The 23,689-nt window shown below is 33.0% G+C and overlaps 1 protein-coding gene across 8 annotated transcripts in view; it reads right to left on the bottom strand.

Annotated features, from left to right (window-relative positions):
* Positions 1 to 1,970: 1,970 nt before the first annotated feature.
* RTTN (rotatin) overlaps positions 1,971 to 23,689 on the bottom strand; it is an 83,962-nt gene continuing 62,243 nt past the window's right edge. For 5 of the 8 annotated variants that reach the window (XM_082753592.1, XM_082753594.1, XM_082753596.1 and 2 more), the window contains 15 exons: positions 22,674 to 22,785; positions 21,815 to 22,010; positions 20,677 to 20,767; positions 19,593 to 19,746; positions 19,322 to 19,459; positions 18,261 to 18,472; positions 14,546 to 14,651; positions 13,385 to 13,479; positions 10,242 to 10,319; positions 9,222 to 9,348; positions 7,294 to 7,490; positions 5,489 to 5,756; positions 4,172 to 4,275; positions 3,753 to 3,819; positions 1,971 to 2,331 (listed from right to left, as the gene is read on the bottom strand). In XM_082753592.1, the coding sequence (XP_082609718.1) occupies positions 2,249 to 2,331; positions 3,753 to 3,819; positions 4,172 to 4,275; positions 5,489 to 5,756; positions 7,294 to 7,490; positions 9,222 to 9,348; positions 10,242 to 10,319; positions 13,385 to 13,479; positions 14,546 to 14,651; positions 18,261 to 18,472; positions 19,322 to 19,459; positions 19,593 to 19,746; positions 20,677 to 20,767; positions 21,815 to 22,010; positions 22,674 to 22,785 (2,028 nt within the window). In that variant the 3' untranslated portion in view covers positions 1,971 to 2,248. Of the gene's footprint in view, positions 2,332 to 3,752; positions 3,820 to 4,171; positions 4,276 to 5,488; positions 5,757 to 7,293; positions 7,491 to 9,221; positions 9,349 to 10,241; positions 10,320 to 10,579; positions 10,736 to 13,384; positions 13,480 to 14,545; positions 14,652 to 18,260; positions 18,473 to 19,321; positions 19,460 to 19,592; positions 19,747 to 20,676; positions 20,768 to 21,814; positions 22,011 to 22,673; positions 22,786 to 23,689 lie in introns of those variants that run through there. The other 3 variants (XM_082753595.1, XM_082753598.1, XM_082753599.1) reach the window with 3 other exon arrangements.

The raw sequence follows: 23,689 nt of genomic DNA, 5'->3' as shown, positions 1-23,689 counted from the left end.
ACAAATGTACTAGCAATTTGTCTAGATTTTTTAACATGAATAATTTCTTCAAGAATTTTTACAGCTCAGTAAAATAGAAATGTTTAACAGTAGTCAGGCATCCTATTTATTTTATGTTCTTATTACATTGGGTATGTATTTAATGAAATCATTCAACTATAGCTAGCTTATAGATATTTAAAAAAAACAGAAACCAATATCCACCATCATGTGAAGGAACGTTACATTAACTAAACAGTTTTTTTCTCTGTGCAGACTTAAATAATTCAGATGTGAGAATCAGTTAGCTACCAAAACTACAAGACTTCAAACATCTCTTGGTTTGCAATCTTCAAACATCTCAACTTGCATTTCCACTTCGAGAACATACTGCTTTCTTTACAAGGCTAGTGACTTCCAGCATTGTGGATCTCTAAAGACATTTTAATAATCAGACTGGAAAAAAAAAAAAAAGGTTGAATAAGCTTTAAAAATGCAGTTCTACTTCATCTCACCCTGAGTATTTCTGCACTTTGAAAGAGCTCTGACAATCCTTGCTAAATTTTAGGTTACTTAAACTGAACATAATTTGGCATTGAGTGCTCATTTTTCTTTTGTCTCTGAAAAATCAAAATGCATTGTGTTACAAAGCAAAGTCACAATCTGCATTGTGACTTACATCTCGACTTGAGAGACATCATCAGGGTTGAGTATGCTGAAACACTGAAATAACTTTTTGAAAATCTTTGAAATAATCTTGCTAATTTGAAGGGGACATCCTGCAATAGTATGAAATGAGAATGACAGCTTTTAGTAACCATTTTTCAAGTAACAATGATTATTCAATGCATAAAGTGGAAAAGAGTCAGGCTTTGATGGCCTCTTTGCTTTTTGTTTTGTTAGGGAGAGGAAGGTTAGCTGATAATTATATATCTAGTAATTATTTAATACAGCTGTTATAAGCATCATGGTTTTGTCAAATGAGTAATACCAAATCACACATTCTACGTCATAAAGACACAGAATGGCTTGAGTTGGAAAGGACATTAAAGACCATCTCCCACCCTGCCACGGGTGCTCAAAGCCCCATCCAACCTGGTCTTCAGCACTTCCAGGGTGGGAGCACCCAAAGTTCTTTGGGCACTGCTGAAACAAACAAAAATCCCCTCTGTTTTGTCAGTGGAAAACATCTTTTATCACTTGGTTAGGTAGAAAATGCTAGTGACAGATAAATATGGCATTGCTACAACTCTTTTAGAGACATTACCAAAGTTTTGCTATTTGCTCGCTTCTATCTCTCCCTGATTTAACATAAAATTGTATGTGTTGGGGGAAACTTTAAACACTCTGCAAATATTTCAGAAGCATGTTCTACAAAACTGTCTTGCGTTCAGGCATTAACGTATATTTCCCTCAAAATCATTTAGTATGTAATACTGAAAAGCATATGACCATAGTTACATAGTAGCAGATCAAAGAAAGCACAGGCCTGGTGTTTGTTTTTATTTTTTCCTAAAGGAAAAGCTTTTGGAGTGTTTATGAAATGGAAAGTAAAAGATTTTGTTTCAGTATTTTCTATTTTCTATGATGTTGTAACTAAAACTGATGCACATACCTCAACCTGAATAAACTGATTGTCAGCATATCTGTCACTTGTAATATCACTAAGTGAGAGGGTTTTTTTTTAAATTGTTAGCATTTAAAAAAATGCAGCAGTTTTAACTGAAAGCTCCTTCAAAACTAAAATTCACATGCTGCTGTTCTATACCTAACAGGCATAACACAACATGACTGGCAACACTACAAGTTCTTAAATCTAAGTATATTTCCACTGTTCTTATCTGCAACATTATAAGTTATGATCCACAGACACCATACGCTGAAGTGAATTAAAAAACAAACAAAATTTTATTAAGACCAAACTGAAACCACAACTCTAATAATTTACAGTAACAATTTCAATGCATAATTTAAGAAGATTACTGATTTTTCACATCCTTTTCCTCTGTACATTCATTCTCCTGTGTACATACTTTACATAGCAGCATCATTATAACTTCCCAGTTGGGATTAGAGTACAGTCTGAGCCACAACTAGTGCAACTTCTTTGGTCCAAAGTGATCAACTCCTTCTTCAAAGGCTTCATAAATTTCTTCCATAGCATGCATGCTACTTTCATAAATCCATGAATTAGAAGTCTTTTCTTTAAGTTTCAGGCTCCCATTGAGTAATCTGTCCAATTTCAAGATAAGAATTCATCTGATAATCATTAACAATCAAGAAGCTGCACAATATTCTCTAAGCATCTTATGTAGTAGGCATTTAGCTCATTCCCTTCTGGCTGTGGAGTAGCTAAAAGGAAGAAAAAACAAGATGTGAACTTCTCGCTGATTCTGAATAAAAAATGAATATTTTTATCAAAGATCATACCAAACACCTTGCTAGAATTCATCCTATTTTATAAGTATATCCACTATGTTATGAGTAGAAAATTTAGAACATAAAGTATATGTTGCAAAGTCTGTTTATGTTGTTGTTTGCTTTTAAAAGGCTGTAATTAACCACATTTCCAAGACCCCATTCAGTTATAACAAAAAAAAAAAAAAAAAAAAAAGGTGAAAAATGCCTTGTGATTCTTCTGTGTTACAATAAGGTAATCGCTTGTTTTTCTTAAAACTCGTCCTTGGGAAAGGCAAAGTATGAAACGAAAAAGAACAAGAGGCATGTTGAAAAATGTATCCATTTGTACTTAGAACAATCTACCATTTTAGCCATTTTTATACCATTTTAAACCATTTTGTTATAATGTAACATTGCATCATATTATTGATATTGCATATTATATATAATGCATATATATATTGATGGTTGACTTTGTGAAGGATGAATTTGAAACGGCACAACGATGAAATCAATGGATTACAATTGCACAGGATGAACTATCATGATCCGTTCTAGTATCTCCTACCTATGATACTGTCAAGTAGTGCTCGATGTAAGCAGAAATTTTGTGACAGAAATTCTGTCTTGCAAAATACTGTGGGAACAAGCCTCTGCACCAATGAACCTATTTGATTACAAGTATAGAGCAAATGAAATCAGCAGCAAAACATTGGCTCAAAATTACACTTTTGCATGTGTTTCTAAGATCAGAGTCTGATGTGACTAACTACAAATCCACTGTTACCTACTAAAGCTGCAACTCCACACCAATGTTTGAAAATCATTTCAAAATGATTTTCTCTTGAGCTGAAGATAGCAACCTATCATATAAAAGCTATTTAACCTATAGTTATCTTCAGTTACTTGAGGAAAATACTCAAGGTTTCAATTAACTCATGGTACAGACTGGTACAATGTTCTGTTATGATCCCTAATCTATGTAGCTGAATCAAGTCAATCTGAGAACTGTTAAGCAAAGTAGATGCTAGATGAAGACTTTCTTTCCACTAAGTTTAAGAATTAACACAAAAGCATAGCATGTAGCAAAGAAAGCATTTTGCTGCAAACCAAATCTGACCTGTTCTTACAAACTAACCTGAGATTTAAAATTTAAAAATTTGTTAACCATAATACTATGAAAGATACTTGAAGTACTCAAAAGATGCCTAGCTAAAAATCATATCTGTACTCATGATTTTAGAGATGAAAATATCCCCTCAAAATCTTATAGGAAAGCAAAAAAAAATATCGTGAAGATATAAATTAAAATGCATTAGTGAGCTACTTGATGGAAAAATACATAATTGACATTAGATGACATTTAAACTTACTCTTCACTACAGAATAAGCCTCATCTATTTTTCTCCTTATTGATGGATTCTTCAGAATCACTTTTGCCTGAAGCACACACAAACAAAATAAAATCACTTGATTTTTCCCCCCATGTTAATACTTTAACAGCAAAGTTAACTCCTTTGTTTTAAACTAGAAAATGACAATAATTAGGAATATGAAATGCTGGAATTTTAGCAAATGACTTTGTCATCATCCAGAATGCATTTATATAAGCAGTCTGAAATCACACAGGGCAAGTTACTTACTATGTTGTTCAATCCCCCCAGCCTGATCACCTACGTTATTAACATAAGAAAATGGAATTGCTGGTATAAGCTTTATTTTTTGTTTACTTAAAAGATTGCCATGTATAACAGTAACATTACATTTTTTCAAGTATTTTGCAAATACTAACCTTCTGATAGTTGTGAAGCAAAGCCCAAAGTGAAGCTGCTCCTATCCTCTGAACTGCTTCACTATCACTTTCCAAACAGGTAGACAGCACTGCAACAGCCGTATCTAATGAGACAAAAACAAAACAAAAACCACCCTCATCTAAAAATATCATCAAATATATACGTCTCTATTTTTATCCTTGGAGCGCACTTATTTCTATGACAAGTATTGGTATGGAAGAAGAATTACCAAAGTTATATTATCAGATTGATTAAATTTAAATATGCTCACAAAATTGAAATTAGTATTTAAAAACACAGAAAAAACAAAAATAATGCTGAAAAATAAGAAATTGGTAACAAAACATGCACATGTTATGCACAGCCATCAGATATGCACTGGAACTGAGGAAGCCATAAAAGGTTTTTATAACTCCCAGTATCCACAACTTGAGCCTATCATATCAGGATAGAAATTAAGATGTTTCTATTTTCCATAGTAATTACTACATAGGTTATTTTTAACTGATGAGAAATATTTTAACCCTGCCGTAGGCACCTTAATTTTCTAGTTTAATTTTCTAGTCTGACTCTGAAACCTTTAAGTCTCTTCAAGTCAGATTGTTCACTTCACAAAATGCACAGATAATGTACACTTATAATTAAGGCAGCAAATCAGTATTGCAGGGGAAAAAATGACAAGGATGGACACTATAAGAGACCTGCTGAGTCTCTTATAAGGAAAGCAGGAGCATTCTCTCTGCAATTAAGTGGGAGAAAGAAACATGCCCTTTACAAGCAACTGAGAAAAGTTCTGTCCATGTTGTTATATTAAACACATATGTCATGATCATAACTTCACTGTTATTATAAACAGTTTCAGCACATGCCAAAACATAAAAATTTGCGTCAACAACTTTGATTCGCAGGAACTAATAAGGTTTTGTCCAAAGTTATGAAAACCCAAATATTCAACAATTCTAAATTAGATTGTTTCAGACAACAACACATGGAATTCTTCAGATCTCCCTCTAAAAAATTAGCTGTTTGAGAAAACTGTAAAAATACTTTAATTCACGTTGAATTACTATATTCAAATGATCAGTCTCATGATATTTTTTAAATGTTTTGCTTTTCTTTTTGTTACAAATTCTTGTTTTTAAGACCATTTCTGACAAAATATTAGTTCTATAAAAACTTCAATGAAAATCATTTTAGTATTACTTAGATAGGCACTTCTATAAAGTTCTTGGTCAGGAACCCAAATTACAATGAAAACATGGCATTTTTGAAGATATAATATTTTCTAATAGCTTAAATACCATTTAGGCACTTACCATTAGCTAATATTTTGGGTTTATTTGGTGGACTAAAACAAATGTTATGTAGAATAAGTAGTGCTATATATTGGCTATTCTTGTGCCTATTTTTACACATTTCCACGATCTGTTCTATAAAACCATCTATCTTCATAATCATTTGCTGTCCATCTTCTCCAAAAGATATGTTCAGTAGCAGCTTTAGCCAAAGAATACATATGTTACTAGGATTTTTATGACTTCCTTTTGGTAATGAAAGGGACAAAAAGTTCTGCAGGAAGTTACTCTGTCAGAAGGAAGAAAAAAGAAGTTAGGATATATATAGTAGTCCATATTTTCTCCGCTAATGTTTGACCTTTCAATCTGTATGCTTGATCAAAACCTAGTACTGATGTTTTTATTTATATACTAACGTTTTATTTAAATATAAATATATAAACATTTTAATATATATAAACATTTGTGTTATATATTGGTTTATATATAACTTTAAAGAATCTGTATCTTGGTTAAAAAGTTAATATGGTACATGTAATCATTTATGTAGTAGACACTTAAAAATTGGACCAACATAATACAGTTATTTGAAGTACAATTTCTAACACTACATAAGCGTTTTACTTTGTGCTTAGTGTTTTTGTCCCCAAATGAGATAGAAACAATATAACTGAATCAATGCAGTATTACTGTGTATACAGTATACTGTGTTCTTGATTACTTACTTATACAAACAAGTGTTAAATGTATAGTATCCTCCCCTTCACAGATAATGAGGGGGCATTGGGAGGAATGTTTGATATGTCAGGGGGTCATATCAACATCCAGGGGAACCTCAACAAGCTAAAGAAATGGGCTGACAAGTATCTCAAAGTTCAACAAGGAGAAGAATGTAGGGAGGAACAAACCCAGTACATGCTGGGGGCCATCCAGCTGAAAAGCAGCTTTGCAGAAAAGGACCTGGGAGTCCTGGTGGACACCAAGTTGAACATGAAAGACATCGAGGCTTTGGAGCGTGTCCAGAGAAGGGCTATGAAGCTGGTGAAGGGCATGGAACACACGTCCTATGAGAAGCAGCTGAGGGAACTGGGCTTGTTTAGTCCGGAGAAGAAAAGGCTCGGAAGACCTTATCACTCTCTACAGTTACCTGAAAGGCAGTTGTGGGGAGCTGGGGATTGGCCTCTTGCAGATTACTAGAGATAGGACTAGACAGAATGGATTCGACAGAATGGATTCAAAGTTGTGCCAGGGGAGGTTCAGGTTGGAAATCAGGAGAAATTTCTTCTCAGTAAGAGTGGTTAGGCATTGGAATGGGTTGCCCAGGGAGATGGTGGAATCACTGTCCCCGAGGGTGTTTAAGGAAAGGTTGGATGTGATGCTTAGGGACATGGTTTAGTGGGCAATATTAGTGGTAGGGGATGGTTTGACCAGATGACCTTGGAGGTCTTTTCCAACCTTAACAATTCTATGATCCTATGAGTCAGCAATGTGACCTTACCACAAAGAAGGTTAAAGGTATACTGGGCTACATATTCCCAGCAGGTGGAGAGATGATACTTTCACTCTACTCAGTAATCGTGAGGCTGGATTACTATGGCCAATTCTGCACCTCACCCAGCACATGAGAGACATGAGCATACTGGAGAGTCCAACAAAGGGCCACAAAGATGATTAAGGGACTAGAGCATGTCATATATGGGGAAAGGCTGAAGGAGATGGGACAGTTTAACTTTAATCACAAGATACTCCTTAATAAAACCTCATACTTCAATATGAAGAGGAAAGTGCATATATGACATTGTGAAAAATCAGTAAATATTATTTACCTTCTGAATAATGCCTTTACAGTCATGAGACAAAGCAAGGTTAGAAAGAAGATTGAAGACCACCTGCTGAAGTGAGCTGTTATCATTTGATACTTGAGAAGCCAATTTCAAGATGTTATGCATTAATGAATTGCCAGCTGCACTTCGTACAGAAAGTGATGGCTGTCCACCGCTGACCCAACAAAGTGAAGTACAACCTTAAGGAAATTAAACATTTATCAGATGAGGAACGTACATATTCATTAAAAAAAGAAAATCCATCTAAAGAGAGGCTTAACAGTTCAAAGATCAAGCTGGGACTTTTAAAAGGATTTTTTTGTTTTGTTTTGTATTTAATTCCTTTGAACCACAGTGAAGTAAATGGGATGTGCTTTGAATAGAAAAGTGACTCAAATGGAGCACTTTACAGGAATAGCAGTCTACTTTTCTAGAATCTAAGAGTTTATTCTGCTGTTAAAAAAAGTCATTGTTCTGTCTCGGAATGTATCCTGGTACATTATATCCAAGGCATTATAAAATTGTGTGTCATGAGAATCCAAAGTGACCCTCTGAAACTGGTTCGCAAATCTTGTCTGTACTCTGAAACTTTTATTTTCTTAAAGTACTTTTCTGAGAAACGAGCGTTGTCTGGAGCTATCATTACTTTGTACCACAGTACCAAGCAAAATACTATGCTACAGGACTACAAGCTCAAATTAGCACAGCAGCAGGGAACAAGTAAGTTGCCAATACAATGTTTATGCATGAATGTGGACATATACATTTTAATTTAGTGATATTTGCCAACTGCAACTGTGGTTAATTATTTACATGGCAAGAGTAAGTAAAAACAAAATAGTCTTTAACCATTACAAACATCTGCATCATTTATTTGATTGCACTAAGGGAAAGCGGTTAATCAGCTCAAAGTAGATAAGTAAGTTTGAGTCACCTCAAAAATCAACAACAATGAACATAAAGAGAAAAACATTTATCCAAAACCTTATTAGCAAGAAAAATACAAATATAGCTTGGAGGCAGAGGAACAGGAAAGACCATCAGAACTTTAAGCTTGATTTCCGGTATATCACAAAGCCTTATATTCCCTGCTTTTAAATTTATATCCTGTGTGTGGCTAATTTATGCATGCATTTCTTAAGTCCATATTAAAAACAAAAACCAACAATACCTCATTATGAAAAAGTACATTGCAAACTGATTTGAGGTCTGGAGACATTAACTTAAAAAGAATGTAAAAATGTTCAGTTATGTTCTGTTAGTATATTTTAACTAAGCTAATTCTTAAAGGTGTATTGATAGGGAGAAAACAACATACTTATATGGCACTCTTCAAGCCACTAGCAAATTGTTATCTCAGTCAATAAACCAGGTTATGGAATGAGGCTTCTATTAGCAGGGATAATTACTCTGAGAATTTCTTCAATTAAAAAAAATCTTTACACAAAATATACTTTCATCAAACACAAGTTAACTAAGCCCAATATATAAATAGAAGAAATATAACCTGGAATTAAATTATAATATTGAATAATTCAAAACCAGAATCTTCTCAATAAGGGCTTAAATACAAAGCGTATAAAATACTGATATACTGTTCTCAGTGATACAATTCCCAAAGTTGTATGTCTATAGTATACTACTCAGTTTGGTAGGGCTTTCAGAGTAACCCTCAAATATGGTTTGAATTAAGTCTTATTTAATCCTTTAACACACCTGTATTCTTGTTAAAACCAATAGAGTGAAAAAAAAGTCTTGAATGTATTAAAATCAAAGCTGTTGATATACTTTGATGGACCAGACCAGTGCTTTTATACTCTGCTCTTATGGTAGAAATTGACATTCTTTTCCTTTTATGCTTTTTTTTTTTAATGCTATCCTAATTCTTTTAAAATATGTTGATGTATTACATCACAGAGTGACTCTCATACCTGCAGGATAGTTTGCCGTGTAGACACAAAGCAAATGCAGAGCAATTTCCATTGAGGAGTCATCTATTAAAAACCATGGCCATAACAAATTCAGAACAGGAACAAGACGAACTTTGAGTGCTGCCATCTATGAGAACATAAGGAAGAATGAAAACTATTTTATTAAATACGTTGAAGTATAAACGAAGTGAGAAAAGCATACTTTTTATCTTGTTGTGTCCCATTAGTTTGGTTTAAAGGACTGTATAGAGAGAAGCAAAACCCCACAACATTAATGAAAGATCCATGATTCCAACAAGACATTTATAGCCATTGTTCAGTTGTTCGTATTTTAACTTCTTCAGTGAGTATCTTGAAATTCTTTTTAGTAATATATATGCCTACACTTTATAAACCATACAAACCTTAGTATTAAAATATTTTGGCAGCAAGTATTTTTGTTTCAGGTCAGCTTCATAATATATGGTTACTGAATATTATTTGCTAGCTATTAAATTTAACGCTCTGGAGAATTATGTCAGTAAGCCAAACTTGTTTAGAACACTCTGAAATGTTTTAATTACTGAGAGACATGCAGATAAAAGTAAAGATTTATTCACTCCAGCTGTGATTGTTGAAGAGCTACCCATTCTACAGTTTTATTCTACTCCAGTTAAACTAATTGGAACTTAAAACCCATGGAAATAGAAGAATGCAGTTCTACAGAGCAAATAATAGAATAATTCAATTATCAACAACAACGTCCTTCTGTCCTTCAAGAAAATGTCTCTGCAGATCCTTGATGAAAACAGGAAAAATGCTCAATAACCTCATCTATTTTTTTTTTTTCCTTTGTGTAAAGGTAAAGTTCTTGATTCTAGAACGGACAAGTTGCATCAGTGTAGCCGAAGCACTGGTATATGGGAACCTTAGGGATAAACAAATTGCTAATGTAGGCCTATAACTTACATGGTGTTCTGTATACAAAAAGGGGACTAATACATGCCTTCAAGAGGGGCACCTCTGGAAGGAATTACTTACTTTGCATTCTTCGTTCCGAAAGAGGCAGTTTCTAAGGAGCTGCATAGCACATCTTAATTGCTTGTTAAGGCTATCCTCCTATTTAGAGAAAAATACTTGAAGATCATCAACACAAACAGAATTCATTTTGTGCAATGAAGGAAACATATTTCAGTGGAGCTGTGCAAATCTAAGATACCAATGTTCACGTCAGATATCTTCCACAGAGTTTCCTTCTGATTTCAGGTCAAATTAATCTCAGCTATCTTAAAACATTTATACTAAAGCCATTTACAGCAAGTTACTTGAACGCCTCCTCCTGTCTCTTTCTAACTCACATTAATTCTAAGGGAACTGACCTGGCCAAATGCAGAGATCTGTAATGCAGAGCTCCATTTCTCTTATCACTAATGTAGAATTGGAGGGAATGCTTTCTGTGTTTGATTTGTTCCATCCTAAAGAAGACATCTAAAAAGTCAGATGAATCACTTCATAACAGAACCAATTTTTCTTCCCTAAACAAGATAAAACAAGGATAAAAACAAGGATAAACTAACTCTATCTTGCCGATCTCTGTATTTGGTCAGACCAATACATCCTTATATTCCCTGTGTCTTAGCTCCCTATCCTTAATACAGGAAAGTTTCCAACCTGGTAAGAATAGTACAAAGATAAATACAGCCCTTTGAACAGTGAGGTACTATACAGACATTCAAGTGAACAAAATACCTATCCTTATGGTAGTGTTCTGACAGTAAAAGACTAATGATGGCTGACCTCTAACAAGGTTGATACATAAAACCAATTCTGAAAGTGGATCTAATTCCAGTAAGCTTCTTCAATCCAGAAGACTATTTCTGTTTTATCAAGTATAAAGGAAAAAAGAGGTAAAGTAGGATTCATGCTTAGCCCCCAATAATGTGAAGAAAAAATGCTTACTTATAAATCACACTACGTAAACTTGCCGACAGTCAAAACAAAAGGAATACATTACAAACATATAACTGGTATGTCTCATTTTTAACTAAACAAAATGCTATTCACAAAGTTCCTTCAAGAATTTCTTGATGGATTATTTTATTTAAATAAACAGCAATAAATCCTACAAAATGTCACAGGTTACAATTAATACTTCAGATGTAAGCTGCTAGCTGTTTAAAAATTAGATGGTACTGATGGCACTGTTTATTTATTTATTTATTTATTTAGGATATCTTCATTTTTCACTACAATCCTCCTGTTTCCTCCACCACCACAAATGAACAACAGCACACTTACACATGACGCACCAACCTACAGTCCTAGCTCAATGGAGAAGTCTGTTGTCTTCTGCAAATTTTTTCCAGAGAATTCTTCATAGAACATAAAAAAAAATCCTTCTGGCTGTTTAAGGTCACCTTTCTCAGATGATTTTTTTCTTCATTTTCTTTCAGATTTTAAATTCCTTCCACATTTAACAAGATTCAAATGTCTGCAGCTTCCCCTTCTCAGCCCAATAAATATAAAAAAACAAGCTGACTCCAACCTCAACGGGCATACCCAAAACAAGAAAACTTTCAGCCTATTATCCCTCCTTCAAGGGATAATAAAGGTGTTTAGGAGATTTCAAGAAAAATTGTGACCTTCAAGTCTCAGGGTCAAACTCAAATTCTTTTAAGAGGTCATTGTTACAAAACACAGTTCCATACCCTCACAAATGAAGGCTAATGTCTGTTTGTGCCAATGCCAAAGAGAAAAATTCTATCCAGCAGAAAGATATTTACTACAATTGCTGCATCATCTGGAATTGGATGAGATATCAAATTTGACATCAGATGTCATTGCTTGTATTTTAATAATACTCTTAAATGAAAATGGTAGAAAATAGGCAGATTGCAACAATAATCCCATCAAACTGTTGCATGATAGTAAATAGTCTATGTCTAGATATGGTAAGGAAGAGCTGGGTCATAGTACATGTAGAATCTGGAATGATTGTAAGTTAAATAAAAGCTAAACAAAAAGACTTGGGAACAGTGAGAATGTGGGAGTACGGGTAGTGGAATAAGCACAAGTAAAAGAGCACTGAAAAGAAACTAATGACAGGGTAAATTGAGTCAATAAGAGATTGAGGCACCCAGTCCAAGGATGTAGGACAGAAAGACCTACAGACCTTCCAGAACTGCAAGCCAGATAGTATGAGAACTTAAAGAATATAAAAACATAACTTGGATGCACAAGTAGAATGCAACTACCTGTGGAGTGGCAAGGAGATTGACTGAAACAGGAAAAGACAGAAAATGGTTAGCACCAACTGAAAGACACAGAAAGAAAACCTGAGAAATAGAAAAATGTCAGAAAAATTAGTTGGATTGGGCAGGACCATGACTGTAAAGGATGAAAGTCCAGCTATGATTGAAAAATAATACAGATAATACAGGACTATTAGACATTGTTGTAAGCTAAAAAAATCATAAATTGCAAACACTGACAGGTGGAAAACAGATAAACATGTGTGAATATTTGGAACTGAACTCCTGAAGTCTCAAACAAAAGCTCTTTTGTTCCTGGCTTCAACCAGAATAGACTGGCTGCTAGTTCAGATAGAAGTGGGAAGTCCTGAATCCCACAGTTAATAAAGGGACATGAGACAGAAACACCAATTCAGAGGCTGATCATGCATTGTACTTCACACACAAATTACTTAGATTAAAGAAAATGGGGGCTTAAAGTTCTGCAAAGAAAAGCTGTCCGTCTCTGGGGAAAACAAAGTGGGGGGAGAGGGAGGAAGGCTTTGGCTGTGAAAACCCAGGACTGGTACCTGAGCAGCTGCGCAGCATGAACCAATGAACTTTCTGCCAGACCTTCCTGAACCAGCAGTGTTCAGCAGCATTGCCCTAATGGGAAATTGAGAACTAATGAACATAACTCTGGGTGTGAGAGCAAGTTGATGAAATAATCAAGTTCGCAAAAGCTCCGTAATCAGGGACTCTTAAAGAAGCCCTATTATCCAGAAGCACCACAAGCTGTCATTTACTCTGACTCACCTGTGACAGCTACCAACAGTATCCATGTCAATGAAAAAGAGGGCTGAGAAGTGCCATATTATATCAAGGTGGGTTTTGTTTGTTTGGCTAGTTGTTTTTGTTTGTTTGGCTAGTTGTTTTTGTTTGTTTTTGTGTTACCTTTTTTCTCTGTGCTTTCCCAGGCTTTAGAGAATCCAAATTCAGCTGTGCATGAATATGTTTCATCTGTTCTACACAATTGTCTATCAGGTCAACTGGAAGACAAAAATCATTAATATTTAGAAGATAATTCAAAATTAAGATAGAAGATAATTCATAATTAACTTTAATTCCTAAAAAAGGAATTCAAAATACCCTTCAAAATACCCTTTTATGAAATTTCAAAACTACTGAAAAGAAAACAAAAAAACTAAGAAGATGGGTTACTAACATCTTCTGGCAATACAACAATGGCCATTATGGAACATAAGATATCTTGCTTGCAATGATCTTGATTGCTGTTACCCTCCTGAACTGAAATTTAAAGATTCAGTTCTACAAATTCTGTAACTTATAATATTTCTTTATATCAGAAAATTACTACTACAGTTCCTGAGATGGATTGTGTCTAGTAGAACAATCTTAAGAACCAAAAATATAATGTCCAAAGGAGGGACTTATAAGATGGAAGGTGGAAAATAATTTTTGATTAATTCTTTTTATGATCTTTTTCAAAATACTCCTAGCTCTGTATTAGTTACAAGTCGCTGAAACAAGACAGACAGTTGTCAAAGATGGAGACTGTTAGGCTAGCATATGAAAATGAATTGGGAAGAAGAGGAAAACAAATCATAATTCTTCAGCTTATCTTCAACAATGCTGCACAGAAGACTAAAACTTCAAAAGGTTAGGGCATGCATTTATCTCACTTAAGTACTTCCCCACCACAGTAGATTTGCTACATGCAAGGTGAGACAAAGAAAAGCAGATGTTCAGTTCCCTAAGACACTCCTAGTGTGAAGAGACCTCCAGTTTTGAATGAATGAATATGCTGCTAGCTGTAAAAGCTCACAGCGCTTCTCATTTTAACATATAACAATTTAACCATGAAGTTTTGGACTGGACAAAACAAAGTATCTGTAGCTGAAAAAGTTTTAATTATTTTTAAATTATTATTTTATTATTTATTATTATAATATTTATTATTATTTTAAATTTCTCCATTAAAATATGCAAAAAAATGCCTCTGAAAACTAGGTCTTTTATTTTGACATAGGACATAATTTAAAAACTGTGAAATTTGATTTATAAAGCATTTAACGTACATTTTTAAATGCTCACCTTCTAAAGCACATTTCTGGGCGCTTTTACTGACAGCCAACAGAGACAGCAATGCACTTACAGCAACTTCCTTCAGCACATCTTTTGAAGATTTCCTTTCACAGACCTACAAATAAAGCAATTTCATCACCATAATGAAAAAGTGATCATATTAAAAGTAGCATTCATATTGTAAATGTTACCAGAGTCTATATGCTCATTCTGATGATTCATCACTATTTTCCTATCTGGAATTCTCCCTCTTTAAATTCATGTTTATAGTTTATTTACACTGAAGTGTTTTATTATTTTCTCTAAGTAAAAGAGATATGAGAGTGATGGAAAGGGAAAATATTTCTGAGCCCACTCCTTTTATTCTTTTCTTAACATGCTACTTTCCTAAAGCCTCAATACTGGGATTCCACAGACCATTTCTAATATTCAGGAATACTATTACAGACAACTTACTGACATACTTCAGTGCAATTTGACTTCCCTTCAACAGAATGAGAAGGAACATTACATATCAGTGAAATTATTTAGAGTAAAAATATCATTGACCCAGACAATTTTAAAATACTCTTCCAACAGGATAAAAATGGCAGCGTATTTCTGTACCCCTTATCTTCGTCCTTGTTATTACCTCGCATTTCTAATAATGTAAATATAAACTCTATACTTTCAAAGGAATATATTTGGAGTCATTTAACAAGAGACTTAAACGACTGAGAATTGTCTGTGCTTTATATATTATCCACTGGGGAATTTTGTCTGTCTAGCAATTTTCCCCCAAAATATGTTTCCCATGTAAAATGAAAATTGTATATAATGTAATAAGAAGAATATAGTAAAGTTGGAACTGATGCTGGATTATGGCAAAGGAAAAATATATTTTGAAGTTAGCCTAAAATGCAGCATTTAAATAAAAGCTTACTTCAGCCAAAAATCTTGTAAGTACCTAGACAAGGACTACCTAACTTTTTCACTGCTACACATACATCACATATTCAGCCTCTTATTTCCCTCTGTCCTCTAACTAGTAATTGTCTAACGTATCTTTCAAATTTTAATATGCAATAAAATACCTGTGTTTGTCCTAGGGTTATCACTGATTTGTTCAGTGCTACCAGAACTAAAAACATCAAGAGATAAGGACTAGTATGTTAATGACTTAAAAAGAAGACAATTCAATATAGACAACTGACAGAAAATAAATCAAGAAAGCATGAACCTGGGACTTCTGTGATTTAGTCATTCAGAACCTTTCAGCCTGTTAAGTTGCTACTTGTTTATATATATTTTTAAATATTATAATCATTAAGTAAAAATGAAACAAAAAAAATCAAACAACAAAATGTATTTCCCCATCAGTCTCTTGGGTGTTTTCCTTTGATTAAAATACTACATGGTCAGTTAGAACTGATTAAATAACTACGCTTGGTTGTACTACATTTGTATATATATACATATATATACACATACGTTTATATATTTTTTAAGCTTTCATTTTGTCTATTTTCTAAATTTCACCCTAAAATCTACCAAAAAGTCCATCCTTTTTTGAAGCATATTCTTTTCTTTGTATTTTTCCTTATTCTGCAATAAAGATTTGCAGATTATAATAAAAAGGATAATTTATGTCAATCATAGGGAACACATAATAATTAATTGATGACTGCCTACTAGATGAGGGGAAAAAATAGCTATATGTAAACTCATAACACCTTCAAATAGCAGATCCTGTGGTTTTAGCTTATTAATATTATGGCATTAAAAAGAGAATGGACACCTTCAATTCTTTTTGTAGGTTATGATTAATAAGTTTAAGATGTCCTTTAAATCTTCAGCAGATCTAGCTATGTTAGTCTGCACCCACTAAGTTAGTTAAAGGGGAGATTACATACTTTACAAAATATTACAAGTTTTATATCCAGAAAAAGAGTAGGATCTAAACTTGAGATTTTGCATATACATTATGTTTTTATTACTTTTATTTCTTATCTTGAAAACGCATATATAAAGGTTAAAGTTTATATACACAGAAGTACCTAGGCCTTTCAAAGTCAGTAGGTATGTTTATTGCATACAACCAATTTAGTAAAGCATATTTAGTACCTGGTCACACTTGCAGACGTAAGTGACCATTTGCCATTGTGTATAATCCATTTTGTAGATTTTAGGTAGTTAGGATGTTTAATGGAGATAACTGATTGCTTAAAAATTCCCATCATTCTTTAAGTTAGTCAATTATTTGCTTGAGTGCTTCTCTTTGACCATATTTACCATCATCGATTATATTAATAGCTTACTTTACATACTATAGCCATATATAGCCATATATTCCAACTGTTTCTCAATGGGCACCATGTAAAAAATAAATTAATGAGTAGATGTAACTAAATGTATATTCTCTGCTTTCAGAAAACTGAAACTGCTTCTTTTCTAGTTCTATTATTTTTGAGAATCATAGCAGATATATACCCTTTCATGTAATATAAGAACAGGTTATCTTTTCAGTTCTTCTTTTAGGTTATTCTACAAGGATTCAGCAACCATAGGAAGAGAGCAGATGAGATGATACTAAGACAGCATTATTGTAGTCACACTACATATAAATATGTATCAACTGATATATATTCAACACACAATATTTAACATAGCAAAATAGGTCTAAATGTGATAATATAAAAAAAAGTTAAGTGACTCCAGAACACTAGAAATTGAGAGTTACTTTAGGTTTTATGAAACTTGTGTCTTGTAGTCAAACACTACTGAACTAAATAAAAAAAATAAAATAAAAAGCATTGTTGAAACTGAAACACTTCCATTTACCAAACGTTTTAGTATCTTTACTCATGGATCAATATTATTGTTACAGTGACAAACTGCACATATTTTAAAGGACAATGAGTACAGAGACAGAATGGATAATGTATGTAAGGGAAGATAGACAAATTTCATATACAACTTGTGTTATTGCTAAGTAATGGAAGATTTTAATTTTTACCTCCATTTATTTACAGACTGTTATTTTGGGCAGTACAAAAAAGTATAAATAAAAATAATGAGATTACTGTAGGAAAGAGAATATTCAGAATAATTATCTTAGAAAACATCTTGTCACCAATATATATTATGCTAGGCAACAAGTTTCTGAGAGACTTGATGAAAATACGCTACACAGATGATTTAAAACTAGTTTGGAAAAATATAGTAATATTAAGTGCATTTAAGCAATACTGCCCTTCCATTATGTGGGAATGAACTGAAGGTCTTACTGGTTCATTTTCATTTACTTTTTTTTTTTTTTTTTTTTTTTTTTTTTAACTAAGAGTTTGTAAAGAACAATACAATGATGCTGTGATTTACAATGGGGATAATTACAGCTTGAACCTTAAAATTTCATTTAGCGTTTGGAAGAACAGGAAGATAGAACGCCATATCAGTATTTGAACAGATATATTCTATATAAGAAATATCTTCCCTACATAAGACTTCATGCCACACTGCTGTTGCACAAAAGTAATGGCCAAAGAACTTCCTAGGAGTGTCTTCTTTGCAATTTCTCTAACTTATTACATGAATTTCAAAAATGAACGTAATAGATGTCTCAGATGAAAGATGTCTCCGTTCATAACTGGAATCAACTGATTTTTCATTAGACAACAACATTCCTTTAACAAAATACAAAAAAGCAAAAATATATCCCACAATCACATTATTAAACTATAAATACCTGAATAATTAATTCAGTAAGTTGAATTACTGATGTTTGACTTCCTTCAACGTGATCTAAAAGAAAGCTAACAGTTGAGTTCTGACATATACTCTGTTTATCTTGGAGCTGTCGTCTTCCTTCCTCACTCAAAAGGACAGAGAGGAACTGTAAACTAGCCATAAATAAAGTAGGATATGTGGTTGACAGATGAACACAATCACAAATGGTATCTGAAAGGTTAAATAAAAAGATTTTTATATTTCATTCTAAGTAACACTTAAATGCTTCAGAACTCAGAAACTTATCAAAGAAAGTACTAGCCAAAAAACTGCTACATTAGTGTACTACATAAGGAATTCTACGTACTTTGACACTAAGATTGCCATTTGCTAAGTCATTTGTTTTACAATTTTCTGAACTCTCCTCATTTTATTCAAAAGCTTATGTTATAGTACTGACAGTACTCATCAGCTGCTTTATGTGCAATTGGATTTGAATTTACCCCCACCATTTAACATATACCTGTCAGAAATCACAAGCTTGAACGATGCTCATACTTTGGTTTCTCTAAAAATATTAGAGAACCTTGGTGACCTTGGAACCCTCACTAGGCAAGTAATTAACAGAGGAATAATTTTAAAAAAGAAAAATACCCACCCACAAACTACCTGTATAATAATCTTGAATTACTGTATCCCTTATATTATTGCAAAACACAAAAGGCAAGCAAAAAGTAAGATAAAACAAAAATATACACACAGGGTAAAAAAGTGCTAATGGATCATTTCAGGCTCTATTTGCTGTATTTGGTTAAGATTTACAGCTAGAATCACTACCTCACATATGAAAACATGATTTGTGAATTTATATTGCAGTTCAAAAATTAACCTGATGGTATACGGAAGAAATAAAAAAAAAGTTCGTTTGAAACAAGTCACTCAAATTTTCTGGGTACATTTATGTTTATAATTTTGGATATACCATTGACAATCATTTAGTAGCATCTAAAGAGGTATACCTCTTCTATTTATTTAATTTATTAGTTATCAGGTTAAAACTTGTACAGAAATGGTTATTACCGATTACGGCTGTATAGTGATTTGCAAGAGCTGCTGTCACAAATGGAAAAGATATTTGGCTATTCTTCCACAATAATGTAGTTAGAAGGTTGAAGAGGTCTACCCAGGTTTCACGAAGTACAGATGTTAACTCAGTATCTGTAAAGATAATATAGAAAAATCAAATTATTTACACATGCATACAAGTCTGGATAGCTAAAGTCAGAACTTTAAATGATACTTGAATAAAGACCTGCTGCTGTTTGGCTATACTGGAAACAAAGTTATTTACCTAGCCCATCTTTACAGCGAATGGAGAGAATAGTGAAGGTATTTCCCAAGAGAGGTTTCAACAGTTCATCCTGGATTACAAGCTGAGAGTCCACTAGTAAACATGATTTCAGAAGCCTGGACACAGATGATAGGTATTGGAGTAGCAATAGTACCTGTTAAATATTTTTTAAAATATATGAAATAAAAGCCATACATTTGCACCTTCCATATTTTTTAACGCATTAACTCAACTGATTTATAACATTTTGAATGAATATATACCACTTGAAAGAAAAAAAAGGATGCAAACTAAAAATTGTTCTCCTAATATGTACTGTAGTAGATGAAACAAGATTCTTATTCTTGAAACATGTGCGTAATCAACTTTCTAGGGACAAAGAATAAACTTCGCTGTGAGAAAGTCATGACTTTCATTATGCGTACAGCATGGTATTCTCTTGAAGCTCATAAACAAAAACATTAGACTGGTCAATAATATTGACAAATATATGTATATTTCCTGAAAACAAACACAGTTTGAAACTTAAAGTAGTATTTTTTTGCAGGAACACTTTTCACTATATCTGCAGGAACACTTTTTCTTAATGACATGGGTGTCTGCCTTTGAATTAAATATTTTGCGAAGTTAAATTTGAGACAAAAGTGATTCTGTTAGCAACAACCCTTATACATTTTGCATACATCAGAATTAGTTGAGAACTATGCAAGTGTCTGCAGCACTGGAGACAAAGCAAAGCTGCCAGATTTGTCATGGAAAATAACTGTCAGTAACTGCATCTGTCTCACGCTTCAATTCTGTATGAAGAAATTCTATTACACGTTTATTATAAGTGCTCAATTCAATGTGTTTTAAAAATACAAAATTGGTTTTCAGTTGTTTGATGGTTCTAGGTATTGTTGTAATCCAGAAATTATTTTTTCTATGTTGAACATAATACTGTTTATTTTCTCGTAAACCTTTCAAAAACACAGATGCATATGAATATAGCCAATGGCAATATGTCTGGCATAAGTTAAGAAATACAGATAACAAACATAACTAATTTCATAATTAAAAGAATAGTAACAAGTACATTTCTAACCTGAGCTTTTACATGTTCTGTATGACATGGATGACCCAGTGGAGCTTTCAATTCCAAGATATATCTCTCAACCAGATTAGCACTTACAAGACTAAAATAAAATCAAGTAAATTGGTTAGAAATATATTTAAATAATTAAACATCCTACTAACTTAACACTCTACATCTGAGAACATTTTAAACAGAGCAAAAGTAAATTATGATGTATTTCCTTACAATAGTATTTCTCTTTTTATTTTTTTCGAATATATCTAGTGCAATAGCAACCACTGTGGCATTAAACTGGTCCAGAACAGCTAGAATAAATTCCTATGGCTATTATTTCACTGGTTAAAATTCTTCACATTGGATTACTTATTTTCTTTCTTGTGCAACAATAAACAGTTCTGTAGTAGTATAAACTGTATTCAAACAAGATTTTTCCTTAATTGCTATATGAAGATTAACTACAAAAGCTCTTTAAAGAATTAAAAAAAAAATATGCTTCACTTCAGGATTTCCAAGCACTGTCTGCAGGTGAAAGAATTTATTATGATGCAAGTAAAAACATGGAATACAATCTGAAGACTATTTTTGCAGATGTTCCTTATTTAAAAAAGTAGAAACAAAAATAAAAATAGAACAAGCGAACAACAACAAAAAAACACTACAGTCTCTGATCTTTCCCAAAGCTGTCAAGCATTGCTTACTCTCATTTAGTGCAACAGGCCTTGGCTCACTCTTAAAATACAGTTTAATTTAGTTAAAACTAGAAAATCATAAAATTAATCAAAATGATCTGCAATTCTGTCAGATTAATGTTCAATACCCACTGACTACATCAAATACCACTGCATTAAAAAGAAAAAAGGGTGACTAAATGGTCATCTAGACCAAACATCACATGACCAGCACACAGTAGTCCTGTAGAAACTGCACACCACAAATGGTATCACCAATGTGACTACCTCTCCTATGAAAAAAAAAAAATCTAATTCTTTTATTGGTTGTATGTCAAAAAAATTAAAAAACACTCCAGAAGCAAGAATTGATCAATAACTTTAACAATTTTGCCATACCCATAGATCTCATTTCAAACTTTTTACTGCTATTACATTACTACACTTTGTCTGTAGTTCAGCAGTTATTGATCTCATACCTGCTGAGAGCTGTTAGCAAATGTACTTGTTGAAGAGCAATTCCAGTATCTTTTGGTGTAACAATCATCAGATTGTGCAGAAGGCTGCAAACAGCTGACAGAAGTGCAGGTGTGACTACAGCACATTGTTTAGACATAGCAGATGTGGAAGAATCATGTTGACTTGGAGATGCTGCTGTGGTAGTATCACTTTGACCTAAAAAGTGTTTAAACAACAACAACAAAAAAAAATACAAAAAGATGTAGAGTAGTTACAGAAAATAACTTGATTTCTATTTTTCAGAAAATATCCAGGTTTGTTTTATACTTAAAACAGTATATTCTGGAGCAGAAAAACCATCAAATACAGGAAAGTGTTATTTAAAATAGCTCTGAAACAAAACGTTCTTTCTACAGAACAGCAATAATTGTAAAAGATAAATGCTAAGTTTGGAATTATACAAATTTTGTTTTCAATTCTTTCCTTAACAATGTTTTTAAAATTCTATCTGTATATATATCTCATTATATATATAAGCTTATTTACGTTATATACATTTTATCACTTTACAACTATATTTCAACACACCCAAAGCTTTTTCTGTGTGTACACACATGCATGTTATGTATATGGCAGCTTTATCAAAATCAAATGTTTTAAAAGGGTGACTGTGAGACAGTCTACTTCACTTCTGTCAAATCTAAGTCACCCTATTTTCTTTTAAAGATGGTATTTCATGCTTGTCTTCTAATATAACCATTAGAAACATCAATGGTGTGTGTTCCAGTAATACACAAGCATTATACTTATATACAAATACTAGAATATCGGTAGGCTAAGCAGCAATCATTATGTATTAAAACTCGAAGTTTGACTTACCTTGTGCTGTAAGCCGACTAACTGCAGTTTCTGGAATGAAATTGTTTAAATTTGTTGGGACCGTTGACCGAAGCTCAGTAACGCTTTCCAGTGATTGTGATGCAGATAGAATCTAGAAAGCCATAAAAAGAAAAGTAGTTGATTCCAGCTTTGATAGAGCAGACTTCCATTTACATTTTGCTTATACAAACAAACAAAAGTTGTAAAAATTGATCACAGTCAAAATTTATTTGATTACAGTTTTTCGTATATATGTATATATATATAAATGTATTAATATACAACAATATATATATATATATTTATATGCATCCAATGATTGAAACTATTGATATGATAAGCAATAAGATAAGCAATACAAACAGCCTGAAACATTACAGCTAAAAGCTGATCAATGTCCATGGTAGTGGAAATTTCTTCATCTTTTTCTTTTTTCCCCATCCATATAATTGATTCAATCTATTTTCAAATTAAAAAAATAAATTGAGAGGAGGAGGAGGAGAGGTGCTACTGAAGCATTTAAACTCAAATTTCTCATAGACTATTTGCTCTACAGAAAGCATCAGCACTTATCCATTTGTACCAAGACACACACAGATAAAATGGGTAAGTGGAAGTTCCGGAGCCTTTCTGATGCAGAGTACTTGCCTTAATCTTCCTCCTGTGAATCTTAGGTTTATTACAGATTGAAAATACTAGATACTTACATGACATTGTATAACTTTCACCATACTACCATGTTTCTTCTACCCACTGAGCAACTACAGGAGTCATCATATTATTAGTTCTGCATGATTTCAAAAGGGATTCTTGATACTTTTGTTATTGTTTAAAACCATAAGCCTGAAATCAGAAGAACTAGAACTCACAGCTTAGCAGTTTTGTGACATGACAAGACCTCTGACCTGTCTTAAAGTACATAAGTATCGCCCACATTGGGTAATTTTTCCACTTTCCCCCCCCCAAAAAAAAATATCAATGTGCATTGTAAAAAACACAGGGCTTTGGGGACTGCG

The sequence above is a fragment of the Aythya marila genome (assembly GCF_965140915.1).
Source record: "Aythya marila genome assembly, chromosome: 2".
In the NCBI taxonomy this organism is placed as follows: Eukaryota; Metazoa; Chordata; class Aves; order Anseriformes; family Anatidae; genus Aythya; species Aythya marila.
The sequence above is the reverse complement of the archived record's forward strand: the minus strand, read 5'-3'. Positions and strand labels throughout refer to the sequence as shown.